Source organism: Hypomesus transpacificus, chromosome 4 (assembly GCF_021917145.1).
Source record: "Hypomesus transpacificus isolate Combined female chromosome 4, fHypTra1, whole genome shotgun sequence".
Lineage (NCBI taxonomy): Eukaryota > Metazoa > Chordata > Actinopteri > Osmeriformes > Osmeridae > Hypomesus > Hypomesus transpacificus.
Window position 1 is genome coordinate 5,442,819 of NC_061063.1, and position 18,400 is coordinate 5,461,218.

Below are 18,400 nucleotides of genomic sequence, written 5' to 3' on the forward strand. Positions count from 1 at the left end.
TGCAACTTTTATAAACATAAAACTTGTTAAATGACGTTATGTCCTCGGGCAAGGCACTTCACCCTACTTGCCTAGGCTACAGGGGAATGTCACTGTACTTAGCCTACTGTAAGTTGCTCTGGATAAGATCTGCTGAATGATTATAAGTAAATATGTATTGCCTACTCTTGTATACTTTTTTCCCTTCTATTTATAGCCCAGGCCTCCTCTTGAAATCTAACCATCTAGATTGTTTTGCTTGATTTGGTGTTTCCAAGAAACGGGGATGTGAAATGTGCTTCTTTCGAACAGGTTGTGAGTAAGAGAGATGGGCGTATAACCTATGCTACACGCCCATATGACATAGGTGGGGGCGGGTGACTCAGTGGGGGCTGGTGACTCAAAATATTGCGGAGGACCGGAGGAAAACTGATCCACTGCGTCCAGTTCAAGTGCTATTTCTTGGGATTTTAGAGGGTTCAGGTGTTCAGTTAAGGTTCTGTTGATGTTAGACTTAGGCTACATTAAGGGTTGGATTGTAGTTAAGGTAAGGTTTTGGGGTTGATTAGGGTTAGGTTAAGGTGAGGGTCGAACTGAATTGTCGGTCCCCACATGAATAGCCACACAAAACTGTGGCAATGATTTGCAACTGTGGCACATACAGTTAGGTTTGCCAACCGTCCCGAATGTCCGGGACATCCTGAATTATGGGTGATTTTGATTTGTCGATAACGGGACAGCTCCAGTCCAGTCCCGTATTCCAATCACAGCCTCACCGGACAATAATGGCCTACTGTAAACGCACCAAAACTCACGCAAACGTTGCTATGGGACACGGTTGTTGCTTGTTGGTGACAGTGTGTGAACTGGCCACTGGTGAGGTGAGCGTTATTGTGTGTCAAAAGGAGAAACTTGACTATTACTATGAAAAATATATCCAAGCGTGGTTTGCCAAATTTACACTGAAAAGAGTAGGTTTATGGTATGGCTAATGAAAGCTTGCGATTTCCGTTATTGTTGGTCAGCTGTTGGTGCGCGCGCATGTGCGTGTGCACACCTAGAAGAAAATGTCCCTCATTCGGGGTTGACAAAGTTGGCAACCCTACATACAGTGGGATATGAGACAATCCTGAGGCTTGTTGGCTTCTTTGTGAAAGTGATACCACTTCTCTTTTTTGTGGAAGTTCCATCAAACGTCACAGATTATTTAAGGCATTCCAGGCCTACTGTTTCTTAGTCCACGGGGTTGCCCACACCACATTGGTCCTTCCAGGGATAAGCAACAATTTTCTCTTAGGAAACATGAGAACTCCAGATTGTTGTCCAAGGACTAACAAATGTGGAAATGTTTTAAAGTCTAAAGTAGAGTAAGATCACACGTAAGATTTTGCAAAGATAATAAGTGGAGGTAATAATCTATTTGAGCTTGTGAGGTGAAATTAAATTAGTTCTGTAGGCTACACACTGGTTTAAGATGCTAATGCTGCGTTTTTTGGGAATCCATAGACTCGTAGACAATGTTATATTTTATGCAAGTTTTCTGCCCAAGTTAAAAATAGAATGAGGGGTGAACAAATGAGTTGGAAGTTTCCTATAAACTGGGCTAATAATTCTTTGCCTGCACCACATTTTGACAGGTTGTGTTGCAATCGCTCTGTAGCCTAGGCTACTATGTTGCAAACTAGCTTCCCATTTGACAATAAATGCTTCTATCCCCCAATCTCAATCTCAGACATCCCAACCTGCAGAGACTCATTTCAGGGAGTCTCTGCAGACTCGCATTCGCATTCATTTCAGCGCTTAGTGTAATACCGTTTTTATGTTTTAGTCAAAATAAGATGATCGGTAGGCCTACCATTTAGAAACTATCTTTAGTTTTGTAATGTTTTCTTAGCCTACCTCAATTCTGACTTGTGTGATGAGTCTGACACCTGGACTTCTGTGTGCGTGCTGCAGTGGCTATTTGGCAAGCTCAGAAGAGCGCCCTGACATGGAAAACTGCATGCATCGGTTTGTGTTTTCAGTTTAACACTTTTACAGGGTTGATTGGGATACTGGGTTCCTTTTTACATTTAGTCATTTAGCAGACGCTCTTATCCAGAGCGACTTACAGTTAATACAGGGACATTCCCCCCGAGGCAAGTAGGGTGAAGTGCCTTGCCCAGGGACACAACGTCATTTGGCACGGCGGGGAATCGATCAGGCAAACTTCTGATTACTAGCCCAACTCCCTCACCGCTCAGCCGTCTGACTTTTTTCAGGGAATATCAATCTAAAATAATTCACTGAACAATAAAGTAAATAGTTTAAACTCAAACTTTTGATTATACTGGGGCACAGCAGGGGGCACGTTCCCCAGTAAAAAAGGGTCTACCGACGCCCCTGCACACTATTATTGTGGGTTTGGGACTTATCATTTTACGTTTATTACTTTCTCCGCCATCAGTGAGCTTTGAGTTTACATGTAAACTTTTTTTTCAAAACATGTGAACTTAGGTTAGTTGCTCCTTCATGCTTGTTTGTGTACCATATTCTTATTCTTTCATAAGGAGGGTTTGCCGGGATTTTTCTCTCGCTTCTGGGCTTCCTCTGATATCCCCCGTTTTACGTCACTACACTGTTAATTTGGGGCAAAAATGCGGATTTACGCAAAGGATGATGGTGCATGTAGGGCCCCAAATGTCTGCAAAAGAGCCCACACTTGCCAATTTTTTTTTGTGACACAGCCCTAAACCCTTACAGAGTTAGCAAGAACGCGTCTCTAAATCCATGAGTCTGTGAGGGTGGAAATTGAGATTGGGGGTATGATGAAAATGACGCTTTGGAGAATAAGAACAACCTCCAACTGAACGTCATCTCGAACGGTCCAAGACCAAGGAGATGTGTAGTTTCGCAACCCCAACCTTGCAGCCGGTCGTCTGAAACAGCGATAAATTTCCATGTTTAAAAAAATTAATGAACTCATTAATTAACGTTGCCCTTCCACTGAATGAAAAATCCCCCCCCCCCCCCCCCCCCCAAATAAAACAAAAACAAACAAACCTTCTTGTCTATCACATAGGCCTAATGATAAATACATGTGGTTAATTATTCATTACTGTCTTTTGGGTCAAATTGGTAGGTTAGATTAGAGAAAGCTCGCCTCTACTGAACGGGAAGGTAACAAAGGCTAATGTGTGAAAAGTATGGTCAGAAGTTATGGTTAATAAGTATGTAATTAAATAAATATGAAACCATTAACCCATTGTAAACTATTGAGACGCAGCCCTACGTTTAAGTAACCACTAGCCAATGACCAAGACTGTTACTGGGAAACATCTCATGATTAACCAATGGAAGCGCTGCTTATTCTTAGATTAGACGACTGGGAATTGTGATATTTTGGTCCACAGCGTAAGTTGGCGAGTTTTTTTGTCATAATTGTTATCTGTACATTTTATATAAACACTTTAGTATCAGACCTACCGTTAGCTTATCATTGCATGAAAGTAGTACTCAACACTAACTACCCAGCAAAATAAACCACAACAGTCAGACAAGCTCACAAACCGGAGACTAGCACAGCTATTTATCAACGCTAGCTAGCTAGAAATGTCTTGCACCTACTAGCTTGCCAACACAATGCGATGGGTTTGATTGAAATCAGTTAATATGTGGGATTGTCGATATTCGATAGCTTTGTGTTGTCAGAGCCATAACAACCAATATATACAGCATTAAGACAATCTTATATTAAAACGTATCATTAGTAGCCTAGCTATTTGTTGCTAGTAAGCTAGCTAGCATGCATATTCGACTATTCGTTTGGTTCTAGTAACATTGTTTCTCACAGTCGTGACGAAATGGTTTAAAATGATTAACAACCAGGCTCTGTCACAAAGAAGTCATACCCCACATGCTGAGAGGTGTGTCTTTTTGTTGTTGTCTGTCCTTAATATTTGTTAGGAGACAGTACAGTTTAGGTGCAAAGGATTTAGTTTTGAAACAGAGATTAGTTAAGTCTGCTAGTTTCATCCAGTTTATGACAGAAGGTTGTTTGATTTTAGATGATGGAGGCCCCAGTAACCCCAGCCTATCCTTCTCTATCCTTGTACAGATGGCTGTTTGCTTTGAACCAATGAACAGTATTGTTGTCCTTGATGATGATGATGATGAAGAAGAGAGGCCTCAGACATCTTCCTCCTCCTCTCAACCCTCAACAAATCCCATTACACCCCCTAGAGCCCAGATACCTGCCCCAACACACATCACCCAATCACCATTTGCATCTGCGAAGAAGGAGAGCCACGTGCTGCAGGCAGAGAACCACAGACTGTTTACAGAGGTAAATAGGCATAACTGTTGGGTTGATAGCAACAGGTCTTGATGATGGAAGAGTACACATTATGAGACGAAGCACACCCTCTGCATGGATTGCGCATGTGCTTGGGATGGGACGGAAGGAGCAGCGTCTCCCTAGTTTACTCCAATGTGAATGTCTTCACATTGCTCTTTTCTTTCCTCCCTATTGGCTCACATGTTGATGCTTTCCCCTTACCCGTCTTCCAATTCTTCCCTGTTGTCCCGCCCCTTATTATCTGCATGCTCTAATCTCTCCCTTCTTCCTCCCCCTTTATTCTCCTTCCCATTCATCCTCCCAGTTTGTAGAACACTGCTCCAACCACACCCAGGACCACCCTGAGGTCATGACCTTTCTCCACGCCAAGCACGCCAAGGCCTCGCCGGACTTTCTGGCTTCGGTGGAGTTCCGGAACACTCTGGGGCGGTGCCTGACCCGGGCACAGGCCAACCGATCGAAGACTTTCGTCTACATCAACGAGCTCTGTACCGTCCTAAAACAGCGCGCCGCCAAGAGGAGGCAGACCCTCACCAAGGCCCAGCTCAAGGCTTCATCAGTCAAGAAGGAGCAGCCGTCCACCTCAGGACAGCCGGAGGAGAATCACAAGCAGGATGAAGGGAAAGGAGAAGAGAAGGTGGATGAAGAGAAGGAGAAGAGCACAAAAAAAGCTTCCAGAAGACAGGTAGGTCCAAGCTCTTGGTCCAAGCTCTAGGTCCAAGCTCTAGGTCCAGGCTGTAGGTTCTATAAGGCTGGGGTTTATGTGTTTCCACGTTTGGCGTGTTCTCTCCCCCAGATAGCGTACCTGGAGAACCTGTTGAAGGTCTACAACGACGAGATTTGGCGGCTGCAGGAGAAGGAGCTGAGCCTCGACGACCTCATGGCCGAGGATTCTGGGTACATCCAGGAGCACAAGCTCAAGGGCAAGGTCAGCTGTTCACGCGCGCGCGCACAGACACACACTCACACACCTACAGAACCCATCCCCTTATGCCCTCTCTCCTCCAGATGATGAAGATCTATGACAAGCTCTGTGAGCTAAAGGGGTGCAACACTCTGACAGGCAGGGTGATAGAGCAGAGGATCAGCTACAGTGGCACACGCCATCCTGAGATCAACAAAAGGGTAAAGACGCACACTGTCTCATCTGGTATCAAACATGTCAGACCTTTTGTAAGATTCCAGATTTTTCCCAGGAGAAGCCATCATAAGTCAAGATGGACCAATCATTATAGTCTGTGACTGCTGACAAACTGTTAACAAAAACAAATGAGTTGGATGTGTTATTGGGAACAAAAATGGAAATGTCAGCCACAGTGACATTACTCAAATAGTGATCTGTTCCCCCCTCCCCCCATCCCTCCCTCAGATAGAGCGTTTCATCAACAGCCCCGAGGCCCAGCTGAACCCCCCCGACTACTCGGACATTCTGAAGCAGGTTCAGCGAGCCAACGAGCGCCACAGCCTGTTGCTGAGTCGGAAGCAGTTGGTGCAGGTCGCCCAGATGGCCTTTCAAGAAACGGGCAACCGCCTGCAGGAGAGACGCCACCTCGACATGGTCTATAACTTTGGATCCCACCTCACAGACCCCTACAAACCTGGTAGGGCGGGGGTTAAGGCTACCGTATTACTGTGTGTGTGTGAGGGTGTCCGTTCCCTCTTTAATCTTATCCCCTCTCTCGCCACCACCCTCAAGCCACAGACCCTGCAATGCGGGACTCCACCCTCCAGAAGAAGCTGCGCTCTAACAGGGAGGAGGCGCTGTCCAGCCTGGAGCAGGTCATCAACAAGTACTCCCTGCAGCAGGATGACACAGAGGAGGAGGAGAGGAGGAAGAGGCTGGAGAAGAAGGTGAGGACCAGGGGAGAGGAGGAGCATGGGAAGGGCTAGGGGAGAGGCGGAGCATGGGAAGGGCTAGGGGAGAGGCGTAGCATGGGAAGGGCTAGGGGAGAGGAGGAGCATGGGAAGGGCTAGGGGAGAGGCGGAGCATGGGAAGGGCTAGGGGAGAGGAGGAGCATGGGAAGGGCTAGGGGAGAGGTATATCCTGACTGTCTGTTTTTGTCTTAACAGGCCCAAAAGGCCAATGAAAAGAAGGAAGGAGAGGAGGCGGAAATGGAGGTGCCACCCGGGGGGGAGGGGTCAGCTGTAAGGGAGGGGTCAGCCAAGGGGGAGGAGCTACCTGAGGAGGAAGAGGAGGAGGAGGATGAAGACATGTCATCTGATCCAGACATTGAAGAGGAGATCCAGGCCAGCACGGCACAAGCTGGACCTGGTAAGGAATGACGATGGTCAAGATGCTGGTTGTGGAGTTTGTGATAATGGCATTGGAGGTTGTATTGATGATGATAAAGATGGTGATAGAGAATACAAATTGTGGTTATGATGATGGTGTGTAAATAGCCATTAAAGGCAGGGTTGGTAATGTTGAAATGCACTTTGTCATTTTTCCTACATAAACTTCACATCCTGATAGCAACCAATAAATCTACAGGTTCGACAGTAAAATAAAAAAATCCAATATCTGTGGGCGTTGCAGGACTAATAAACACTACCAATCATTTAGTTCAGATCGAATGCAGTGATTAGACAAGCTACTTGTCCCTCTACCGCCTTCCTGGCAGTAGTCAGGCATTCATGTGTTTTGGGGGAGTGGCTTTGAAGGGAGAGGGTGTAATATTTTGGTTTGAATCCCTTCGAACAAAAGCCAAAATTGCTAGGTTCCTGGCTTTAAAACGTCTTCTGTCTTTGAATGAAGACTTTCCCGGCTGAAGTTGTGTTTTTTCTTAACTCAGAGGATGACGAGGAGGAAGAGGATGACACAGAGCCAGTGAATGAGAACAATCCGAACGGAGTGAGGGAGCCATCTAGCCAGCAAGCTGGAGCGCTACAACTGAAGAAAGAGGGGGACCAACCAGAAACAAACGTAGCAAGTCCTGTGTCCGCACCTGGTTTCTCACCCCTAATGGAAGACCCCTCCCCCACAGACAGTCCTAGCCAGTCAGAGCCCATGGAACTAGATGAAGGGAACAAGCCAGCAAATCTCAATGCTGAAGACGCCATTTCCTCTAACCATAAATCGATCGTGTCTGTTAGCACTGGCGTAGACACTTCAGACCGGTCCCCTCCTCTTTTAGCCAATCATGTCTCTTTGCCACCCTCCCCAGAACCGCTTTTAACCAAGAAGGAAACAAGTCAGCTCATTTGTGAGACAAGGTCAGCAAATTGTAGTCCTCGCCCCCCCAGCCCCATTGCCACAAGAAAGAGAAAGAGAAGCCTCCAGAAGGAGTCAACCAGGAAGTCCCAAAATGGCTTCCAGACATATGCCTACGAGAGGTAAGATATCTAGTTGTTAGCCATGGATACTAATAGAGGCAATGGATGTATCCAATAATTACTTGGATCACTTTTAGGCGTTCAGTTTTAGAGCCGAATATACAAAAATATCAGTCTCTCTTTTTCTGTCCTCCAATCTCTTCCCCAGTGAGGTAGACATCACACTGGACTCAGGTGTGGCCAATAGTCCCCTGCAGGCAGACTCCACCAGGGCAGACACCCCCCAACAGGAAGTGGTCACCAGCTCCCAGTCAACTCCACCCCCTAAAAAGAACAAGGTAGGTAGGGGGGGAGGGGGGGGGGGCTAAGAGCAAATGGCAAAGCATATTGTAAATATATTTGCATATATAAGTGTGTTTAATGTGTTTACTTTCCAGGTCAATGTGGCGACCCAGTGTGACCCGGACGAGATCATTGTTCTGTCTGACTCGGAAGGATCTTAGACCCCAGCCTCTGCAACCTTCAAACCAGTGCCTCTTAATACCACAGGGTTGACCACCATTTCCCAACACTTAGGATTTACCTAACCTACTGCAATGCAATCATCAGAACTGTCCCAAGAGGCCAAACTCTGGTGCGGATTAAATGCGCCTCAACTGATTTCAAGTGTGTGATCTGCTTCAGGTCTGCTTCCTAATGTGAAGTAAAGGGACACATGTTCAGACCAGAGAGAGTGAACTAGCCTTTTCTCATCACACATGGACTGTTTACATTTTCTATTTATAGCCCCTGCATGGGGCATGGGGATTTTTACCTGTCTGTTCCTTCAGAGTAATCAGTTGTTCCTCCCTCGATGAATTCCATTTTTTATTAAATTTATTATTTCTGCAGTGGATGGCTGGGGGTACATATGTACTGTACGGCCTTGCTGTGTGTAGCTGGATTTACATTTTGATATAACAAATGTAACACTTGATTTAAGCCTGTGTACGTCCAAACAGAATGCAATAATGAGAGACTAGATTATTCAGGCAATGTACCAGCTTGGTAGGGCTATAGTACTATCTGCAGTCTGTCAAACTGAGGAACATGACAGGTTTCTGGGAATCAGATCCTGCCTCGAGGACAACGAAGTCCACTGGGACTTTTGAAATAAACTAGTAGAGAAGCACAGGGTGTACAGGGGGATGTGTTCTATGTAGGGGGTGATTGAACCATTTATTTTTGTATTTCTTTTAATATGTTGGGTATGTTACAGAAAGCACCTTTTCTTTCTTGTAAAAACCTTTTGTAATAAAAGTGGATCGCTCAACCATGTGGTCATTTGTCTGAAGCAAATACACACAGATGACATGCATGTATTCACGCACGCAGTAATGTACATAAGCTGAAAAGGTTGCACCACTTATTTTTACTTGCACGGAAACAAGACAGTCGCCATAGCTCGTCACAATGACTCACCTGTTTCCAATATCGTTAACTCAGATGTAAATGATGCAAGTGGGAAATGACAAAGAATTAGTTGATTGTTAATGACACCAAGGGTGCATTGTAGTCTTAGTTCACTGGAACACACACATCAAAAGTCCCTTCTAATCACTTATCGGCATGTAAATTAAAAGTTCTTTCTGAAAATCCCTCGTTTTTCAGTCCTGCTTAAAAATAATTTTCCAACACCTTCTCAGAAGGTAAACATAATTCCCTACTGCACATGGTGTCTCTAAAGCCATGCACACATATCCTATGGTTAACAGTGGAGATGATGAATAAGGATGTTAGGACCGTGTCTAAACACTGAAAATCTGAATGGCACACAAGAATGAGAATGGTCAAATAGCAGCAGGAATGGTAGAGTTGGAGTTATGTTGTTAGAAGTAGAGTTTAGTACAATTGATCCATATACAGTATGTGTATGTTTGAAACAAAATGGCAGTACTGACTGACAGTTAATGTAGGCATTATCTTGCTTAGAGAGGCGATACTGCCGCAATTAATCACATCACTCACATTGACTATTATTTTCACCATATTTCTATCATTTTTCTGACAAAGTTAACAAGGACCTGTTATTTATTGTCTCTTCATATTTGGTTATCTGACAAGACATACACCATGTCCTACCCAACAGTCATTGAGAGAGGTACCTAAGAGTAAGTTATACTGAACGATCACCTGGGAGGCTCCAGGAGGGACTATGTTAGCTTATGGTAATAACTTGCGGTGTCTCTACTTTGGTTGTTATGTGACGCTGTCGTTGTCGTTCGCTCTGACCTTACACACTTCCTCTGCACAACCCTCTCGGCCCGACCCCACACCAAACATGGAGGAACCCTGCGAACTCTGAGAGCTAACCCCGAGGATGGTCCCTTCGCTGGACATGCTCCGACAGGACAAGGCGTTGCCGACCCCCCCGCCGGCGGACATACTGTGGTGGTGAGACGACAGGAGGGACACTCCGGCCCTGCTACCCACAATGCCTTGCCCTGCCTCGCCACCAGGCAGGTGGGGGTGAGAGGGCCGGGTCGGGGACATGACCTCCCCTCCGTCTGACCCTTCTCCTCCTCCACCTCCTCCACCTCCCCCCCCCCCGCCTCCTCCTCTCCCTACCCCTCTCCGCTCGCAGTGGGAGCGGTGCCTCATGAAACTGTCCCGCCACATGAACTTCTTCCCGCAGCTGTGGCAGTTGTAGGGCTTGAGGCCCGTGTGGGTCTTCATGTGCTCCGTCAGGTGGTGTTTCATCTTGAACTTCTTGGCGCAGACGGGGCAGTGGAAGGGACGCAGGTCCAGGTGCATGTTGATGTGTCTGTCGCGCATGCTCTTGTGGGTGAAGGTCTTCCCACAGTGGCACATGAACACCTTTCCTGAGACCCCTCCTCCTCCGGCCCCTCCCTCCATCCCCTCCATGCCGCCACCCAAACCCCCCTGTGCCGACAGGTGGACTGCTCCGTGCTCTAGGTTTGGTCCCTTGTATGACTGGACTATACCAGCTCCCAGGCCTAGTGGGGGTGCTGTTTCCAGAGCGGCTTGGCTGTAGAGCAGGATCTGGTTCCCCTGCATGTCTAAGGGGTAGAGTTGGGCCCTGGCAGCAGCAGACTGGACCTGACTCAACAAGGATGAGACCGACCTGCCCCCCATGGGAGCAGAACTGTCCTGGAGGTTCTGGGATTGGGTCTGGTCCAACAAGCCACTATCAAACTTGAGGTAGTCTTCAGAAGAGTGGCAGTAGTCCACCTGGCATTCAAACAGGTCATGATTAGTGACAATTCAGAAGATGAATTATTCAACATGATTGTGATCATACTTAGTATGTAAAACATGTCATGTTATACCTGCGTGTCCATTCCGGTCTCTGCTCTAGACGCTAGGTCTCCAGCCAAGGTCCTGATGTTGGAGATGTTGAACGTCCTCTCTCTCTCCCTCATCATCTCCAACTCCCTCTCCTCCTCGTCGTCATCCTCCTCCTCGGCCCCCTCCTCCCCGGACACGACGATGAGGTCATCGTCCTGTGCCTGCTCTGTCTTCACCACCACCCACTGCTTCCGGGGCATGATGCTGGGCTGGCTGTAGGCCGGACGCTTCAGCGAAGGAGAGGAATCTCCGTCCTGATAGGACGAAACCCCGAAGCTGTCGCTGACGCCCACTTCCAGGTCGGACGCCTCCCTCGCTCGCTTCCTCCTCCCACTCCTTCTCTCTCTCTTCCTGGAGTAGAGGAGCTCCTCTTCCTCTTCCTCCTCCTCCTCTTCCTCCTCAATGAGGAAGGCCTCTCCCCCTGATGGATCACAGTAGCTGGGGGTAGTGTTGGAGCCTCCCCCCTCCCCCGGGGCCTCCACCACTGCGGGTCCCCCACCGAAGGGTGCTTCTCTGGGGCTGAAGTAGTTGGTACTGCTGGGGGACTGGCTCTCGCTCAGGGAGGGCCGACTGGTCTGTGGAGGGACTGGTTGGGGGTCTGAGCCTCCACGCTGGACTTCTGGTAACCCTCCTCCACCACCACTAGCAGCACTGCTGCTACAGCCAGGGTTCCTAAGGCCTTCCCCCCCCCCAGCCTGCCCCAGCAGGGCCCTGCTTCCTGCTGCCCTCCCCTCCTTCAGCAGCTCGGTGCACTTGTCCACAATGTGCCACATCTGTAGAACACTGCCCACAGTCAGGTAGTTGACGATGTCCTCGCGGAGCATCCGCAGCTGGCCCGTGTAAGCACATGACAGCACGCTCTCGAAGGCCAGAGGGTCCATGACAGCCGGAATTGAGACGGTGGACATGTTCTTCAGCAACACCTGGGGGATAGGGGAACAAATAGACGCTATGCTCATGGGTTGAATCTTACAATACAGTACGGTTTGTTAGACTAGCCAACTACCTGGTCATGGAAGTATGGTGAGGATGCAGCCAGAACACAGCGGTGGGCCTTGAACACCTGTCCCTGCACCTGGATGGACAGATCACAGAGCTGTCCTTCTTCCCTCTGTCTGTTCAAGCTCTCCAGCACAGAAGTCTGAACACTAGGGAAGCACACCTGCACCATGGAGCCAGAAGGGGCACTGGAGCCCACACTGCTACTGCCGGGCACCAGGGAGTGGGACTGAGACTGCATCTGGGCTGGGGAGATCAATCAATCAATTTATTATTTTCGTCCACAATACAGGGGTGCAAGACAGGGGTGAACTGTTGTCATAATCACAAAGGATAGCACTAAAAATATAGCTAAAACCTATTTTGCTTGAAGAGTCGTATGAAGACACCCCGAAGACTAAAGTTAACGTATGCATCTTAAAGTAGACATTGTCTTTATTGTCCACAAACCTGAAATGATGGACTGGGGGGGTTCCTCTTGCCAGCATTACGAAGCAATCATTAATAGCGTTCCACTAAAACTGTTCAGACATGGAGGGTAGGCTATTCAAGCAAACACGGACTCGGCTTGTGATTGTAACTTATATATTTACTGTGGTAGCGTAACGTGGCAACCAAGTTATTGTTTTGCATTTAGATTTAGCTAGCCGTTAACTAGCACATTCTCATTCTACATCGTTAGCTTGCTAGCTAGCTAACATAAGCTAGCGCCTGCAGCTGGAACACAAACAGGTTTGTCTATGGAGGTTGCCAGCTCTATGGCAGGCTGGTGTGATCAAACATCAGCTAGCTAATGTGGCTATTAGTAGCTAGACATCAAACTTACCGTTCAGAGACGTATTCCGAATACCCGATGTCCAATGCCTAACTACCCTGGCCCTAAAGTTTGTGTATTAGTTTTGGAAGATATGTTGATCTCCATTATGTTTTGCTGTAGACTACCCGTCCACCGTCGCCTTTATGGCATGTCAGACAGCCAGACGCAACAGACTTGGTCCGATACAAGAAAAAAGAGGCAGGGCTGTCTAGGATCTGGGGCTGCATTCCAATAGTCTACAGTGGTCTCCTTATCCAAAGTCTAAGGGAGAAGTGGGTTTTTAATGGATAACTTTAACTTAAAAATGTCAGATATATTTTTGCGTTGATGTTTAATAAACCAAGCAGACACAGAACCATGAAAACTAACCTTTATTTATTGAAAGGCTCATGTAATGGGTATTAAAGGAATTATAATTGATAATAGTAGTTATAAAATGCATTCAATGCAATAAAATCATTTGTAAAAAAATTATTTGCGGTTGGCGGATGCCGTTCCAATCACACAGTCGTTTACTTTGCTGGCAAATCGCAGAGAGTTGAGGGTCTCTCCGAAGCTGTCTGCTTCTGGTGCAATGTTAACAAACATCAGACTGGAAACAAGTGAGGAGACAAAACAAAGGCAGCATTAGTTTTCCTCTGAATCTGGGATGCATGGAAGAACACCTACTTAAACACTAAAAATGCCAACAAGGATTCTCTGGCACAAATGCATCCAAACTGATTCTAAAAACAGGACTCCTACCCAGAGCTTTTTAATATTTGGCTCTTAGTTATTTTCCACCTGTTATCCATTTTCCTCCCACTTACGTTTTGCTGTTCCCTCCCAGGCACCCCTGAAGAAGGTATGTCAGTTTAGAGTTCCTGAAAGGAATGAAGCTATCCTGCAGATAGAGGGAAAGATAGAGAGCGAGCGAGAGACTGGGTTAGAGACGTCACATAAAATGTCACATTTATTATGCAGCTCTTTGTTTGGTGTCTGTGACCCACCTTGTTGGCCAGAGCTCCAATCACAATGCCCAGGTTGGTGAGAGAGCCATTGATGGCTGTCATCTCCTTGAAGCGTTCTCCCTGTGACTGGCTCTTCTGCACGCGCTCACTGCCAGCCAGGTCCACCAGACACAGAGATGCTGCAATCAGACACAGTTTAGCCTTAGCCTCCAACTCATCAACATTCATTACACCTTTGAGAGTGTTTTGGTATATAGAGTATGGTTTGTGATCTATAGGTTGTAATTTGGGGTCTTTAGAGTGTAGAAGTTATACTGTGTGCCCTGGACATACACTTGCACTTGACATCTCGCCCAGAGTTCTCGCCCTCAATGTCCAGCTGGAAGACTGAATGAGAGCGGGAGGAGTGGTCATTCATTAGTGTCCTGGCGGTGGAGCGATTTTGATTGGCCAGCGCAATCAGGTTGCACACCTGGAGGAGAGAAGGAGGGATAGTAGGAAAGGAGGGAAGAGAGTAAAGAAAAGATGGTTAACATCTTTAATATTGAATTAGTTCACAACCAATACAAAACAAATACAGCTGAAAACCATCCAGGCTGGTGTTTTAGAGTGGGAATAGAGGCAAGTTAGCATACCTCATCCTCAGTGGTGACCTTCTGGTATGTGAGGTTGGTGACAGTGACCTCGTTGTTGTTCACCTTGCGGATCTCATGCTCAGGCCTCTTGTTGGGCTTGCCCGTGTAGAGGAGATCCCGCAGGGTCTCATTGTAAATCTCCACAAAGCTGGCCGTAAAAGTGTACTAGGAGAAACCATTTTTGGTATCCATTACTTCTACTCTACAGCGAGATCTGTATGGCTCTGAAAATAACCTTATTGTTTATATTCATCTAAGAAACCAACCAACCTCCCAGCCCTGCTGTTGGAGACTCTTGGCAGCATTGAAGATCTGCTGGACAGCCCTGGGGATCACGCCCCTGCTGGTCTCGGTCTCATCCCCCTCCATAGTGAATGTTTTGCCGCTGCCGGTCTGGCCGTAAGCAAAGCAGCACACGTTGTATCCATCCAAGGCGGACTGCACCAGCAGGTTGATTTCCTCAAACACTTCCTTCTGGCTTGAGGAGGGTCCAAACACCCGATCAAAGCTGAAGTTGTAGCTCTTCTGGGTTTCACCGCCACGGCCTGTGTGGGACTGGGGGAGGATAGCAGGTGGGATAGGGGGCAGAATGAGGTTTTGTTCCATGACTATCATTCATGAAAAGTCATCTTGAAGAACATTTATTCCATCTATAAAATGACTGAGCAGGTCTCCCAGTGTTGGAAGAGCACTGGTTCTCACCTCTTCAGTCTTGGCCAGAGTCATGGACTTGTTGTCATGGACTGGGAGCTGGATGTGGTCCATTAGACCTCCAGTTGATGGTGGGCGGACTCTGCAGAAGACACGGATGTTCCCCTGCGCAGACCAGAGAGTGGAGAGGCAGACATACTTAGTATGAGAAAGATCAAATTATCTTTTCAGATCCAGTTATCGTGATCCAGGGATTATGTAGCTTAGAAGGTGTAGTTGGGTAGGCTTGCCTTCAGCTCCTGGATGGCATTGTGGAGCTTCCTGCGCTCCATCTCCCCAGCATGGAGCTCATCCGTCTGACGAGCCACAGTCTCCTCCAAGGTACGCACCATTTCCTGAGCGTCCCTTAGGGTGATCTGGCATCGAGACAAGCTGGAGCTCTGCACCGAGAACTGGGTCTGAACAAGAGAGAAAGAGGGGCAGTAGGACAGGAAGGGGAGTGGGGGGGTTTGGAAGTGATTAGAGGAGACACCACACAAGGGTATAACAGAAAAGGAACCCATACAAACACACACACACTAGTTCACAGGATAGTGGCCATCTTTCTAAAACTGTCTGGGAAGCCGTACATCTGTTATATCCTCCTCAGGGGGCTAGAGTGTGCTCCCTGGCAGCTGTGGGAGCAGGACACGGTTCTGAGCTGTGACCCACCTGCAGGTTGTGGAGCTCTGTCTCCAGGCCGTCCCTGAGGCCCTGCAGCACCTGGTGCTCTGCTCGCAGGCTGCTCAGGCTCTTCTCCAGGGAGCCCTTCTCACTGGTCACCTCCTCCAGCTGCTGCTTGACTCCAGACAGGGCTGACAGCTCTGCCTCATACTGGCTGAAACACACAACCAGGGAAACATGGCCAGGCACACACACAGAGATCTAGGGTTATTCTCCGAGTTTGGACACAAGCTCGTACATTTGCTGCATGTGTTGGATCCAGTATAGGCAGCCTTTCTGAGCAATCCTGTCTGCCATTCCACTGGTGGCGTACCTGATCTGTTTGTGTAATTTACTCAGCTCAGCCACCATCTCAGCCTGCTTCTGCTTGCTCTGCGCAACCGTGTCTTTCAGCCCCTCATTCTCCTGATTCGCCAGCTTCACACGGCTCTGGTAGTTGTTGAGCTTCCCCTCCATATCGCTCACCTTCCCCTTCAGGTCCCATGCTGGCCGTTTGGACCCCCCTGCTGAGACTGTGCGAGAGAGAGGTGAACCAGACCAGGGTCAGCCACATGCATCCTTAGACTTGTCATTGAGCCTAATGGAGGGGATCTTTGGCAGGCTGCAGTACCAACCTCCTTTGGCGACCGAGGCAACCGGCTGCTTCTGGACACCTGTAGAACAGAACGGAACATTGTGACGAGAGTGATGTGCCACCAGACCTAGTCTATTACTATTTATTAACTAGACACACAAACACACAAAAACTCACCCCTGGAGGGACCAACAGCCACAGTAGCAGCCCCTGTGGGCCTGATAGGTTTGGCTAAGAACCAACACAATAGACCATAACTTTGTAATTCATTCCCTTAGGTTGGCGTCAATTGGCATTGTTCATCCAAATATAATATATATGAATGAAAAACAACTACAGGCGTTTTGTTCGATTTTACTCACCAATTACTGGTCGCTTAGGTGGAGGGACCCTCTTGGAGCCAATGACACTTACTGCTGGCCGTACCTTAACAGGCTCTGGCTCAACCTTCCTCATTCTCTTCTGAAGAAGAAGCATTTACATTGATGTTAGTATTCATACAATCTCTAGTTCAAATAATAGGCCAACAAAATACCTAGCATGTTCTTAAAGCTTACGCTAAATTAAAATGTTAACCCTTTTAGCTACATTTTTGGCTTCTTAGCCAACTATGTGGCCGGCTAGATATTGTTTAACCAGTAAATACTCACTTGAGCAGGTTGTGAGTCAAGACTGCTCTCGGTGCTGAGGATCCTTTTTCCAGACATGACTGGAAGTTTGGATGCGTTCTGTAAAGGAATATATACATATGTGTATGAATACAAAAATGAGTTATCCATTCTAAACAATCATAGTTGTAAAAGGTGGTAAATGCGTTAGCTACTACTAACGTAGTTGGATGTGATGAGACGCCGAAAGGTTGAGATGAGTGTCTCTCGTTATGTTAACACTAGCTAGTTGAGTCTGGTACCCCAACTTACCTCCTTGTTCATCTTCCAGGTACTGACTGTACTGTAACGTGTGTGAGCTCGCTAGGTGACTAGTCTTCCTGTGTGAGGAAATAAAGGAAACCCGCAGCAATTGTTTAAACTTGAAGCTTAAACTTGTTTGTTTCGCGTGTTCCTTAGCAAACGAATTGCTAGTGGTAGCCTGGTACTAGTACAGTACGTAGGCTACATTGGCAAGCCAATCTCAACTTAATAAACAATACAGAACAAGCCTTTTTACATTATGGTAAGATTCAGTTCTAGTTTGGTGTAGTACAGTACAGTTTATACAGACTTAATCGCAGTGCCACCAATTGCTCGCAAACCAAAACAAACAAGCTATTTTACTTCAGGCCAATAACTTGCTTAGCTCTACTGAATGAACCGTTGGCTCAGTTTTCAAAGTTATCACATTTTGTGCTAGGCTACGTACTACTGTACTGTACGGTAAAAATGGATGTAAAAATGCATTGGATGTGGAATTTCTTATCATTATTGAATAAAGTCTGATCAGCCTACCAGTTCCTGTACCTTCTCTCTGCAGCCGTTTGAATTTGAAATTGAAATGTTTTGCTGCCGCTTCCAGATCGTGCAATGCCATTGGTCGATGTCAATGAATCTTCTTCTTCTTCTGTTTTTTGTTTCACAGCAGTTGGCATCCATCAGATACTTTACTGCCATCTTATGGTTTGCGACACACAATTCAGCTCTTGCCAAACCTTTGTTTAGGCTTCTTAGCCCGCCCCACGGTGCAGCTAGTAGGCTACATAAAAGAGACTAAATATATTAGAATCGTTTGATGAGGGTACTTTACATACTGAGTGATCGGAATGTGTTGTGTACCTACCTATCTGACTACCTATAAGTAATGATTTGCATGAATTAGTATTAGCCCATAATATTGATACGTTAGTCATATTAACAATTAATATCAACAAATGTTAATAAGCGTATCACTAGCAGTGGAAAGTATGTTGAGCCATCATTAAATTAATTTGATTATCAGTATGCCAATGTAGGATTATATTTTACATCAATAAGAGGATTGTAGATGTTTGTTCTCTAGTAATAAGACATAAGTCAACCATGTACCATGGTCGTAATAGTTAAATACTGAATCATGTTGCATTTATATATTTTTACAATAATTTGAGATGAACTAGACCGGATATCAAAACTCCGGAAGGGT

The 18,400-nt window shown here is 46.8% G+C and overlaps 3 protein-coding genes across 6 annotated transcripts; 1 reads left to right on the forward strand and 2 right to left on the reverse strand.

The window, feature by feature from the left end:
* The first annotated feature begins 3,269 nt into the window (after positions 1-3,269).
* On the forward strand, positions 3,270-8,900 carry daxx (death-domain associated protein). Its single transcript, XM_047018647.1, has 11 exons — positions 3,270-3,372; positions 4,076-4,303; positions 4,620-5,000; positions 5,112-5,243; positions 5,324-5,440; positions 5,685-5,916; positions 6,012-6,166; positions 6,386-6,587; positions 7,108-7,648; positions 7,797-7,926; positions 8,026-8,900. The coding sequence occupies exons 2-11, from the start codon at positions 4,076-4,078 to the stop codon at positions 8,089-8,091; spliced, it is 2,184 nt and encodes a 727-aa protein (XP_046874603.1). The 5' UTR covers positions 3,270-3,372; the 3' UTR covers positions 8,092-8,900.
* A 504-nt stretch (positions 8,901-9,404) lies between these two features.
* Positions 9,405-12,941, reverse strand: zbtb22b (zinc finger and BTB domain containing 22b). Of its 2 annotated transcripts, XM_047018649.1 has the most exons (5): positions 12,762-12,941; positions 12,386-12,456; positions 11,943-12,181; positions 10,918-11,859; positions 9,405-10,819 (listed from the first exon to the last, which is right to left on the reverse strand). In XM_047018649.1, the coding sequence occupies exons 3-5, from the start codon at positions 12,174-12,176 to the stop codon at positions 9,827-9,829; spliced, it is 2,169 nt and encodes a 722-aa protein (XP_046874605.1). In that variant the 5' UTR covers positions 12,177-12,181; positions 12,386-12,456; positions 12,762-12,941; the 3' UTR covers positions 9,405-9,826. The 2 variants fall into 2 exon arrangements, with proteins under 2 accessions (XP_046874605.1, XP_046874604.1); XM_047018648.1 differs by lacking the exon at positions 12,386-12,456.
* Positions 12,942-13,108: 167 nt separating this feature from the next.
* Positions 13,109-17,928, reverse strand: kifc1 (kinesin family member C1). 3 transcript variants are annotated; one of them, XM_047018652.1, is made up of 16 exons: positions 17,731-17,928; positions 17,206-17,236; positions 16,936-17,013; positions 16,648-16,747; positions 16,463-16,516; positions 16,326-16,364; positions 16,025-16,223; positions 15,700-15,865; positions 15,279-15,446; positions 15,040-15,153; positions 14,608-14,892; positions 14,338-14,502; positions 14,036-14,174; positions 13,742-13,881; positions 13,562-13,635; positions 13,109-13,344 (listed from the first exon to the last, which is right to left on the reverse strand). In XM_047018652.1, the coding sequence occupies exons 1-16, from the start codon at positions 17,868-17,870 to the stop codon at positions 13,224-13,226; spliced, it is 2,013 nt and encodes a 670-aa protein (XP_046874608.1). In that variant the 5' UTR covers positions 17,871-17,928; the 3' UTR covers positions 13,109-13,223. The 3 variants fall into 3 exon arrangements, with proteins under 3 accessions (XP_046874608.1, XP_046874610.1, XP_046874609.1); XM_047018654.1 differs by having other exon boundaries at positions 17,206-17,273; positions 17,743-17,927; XM_047018653.1 differs by having other exon boundaries at positions 17,206-17,273; positions 17,731-17,927.
* Positions 17,929-18,400: the final 472 nt, after the last annotated feature.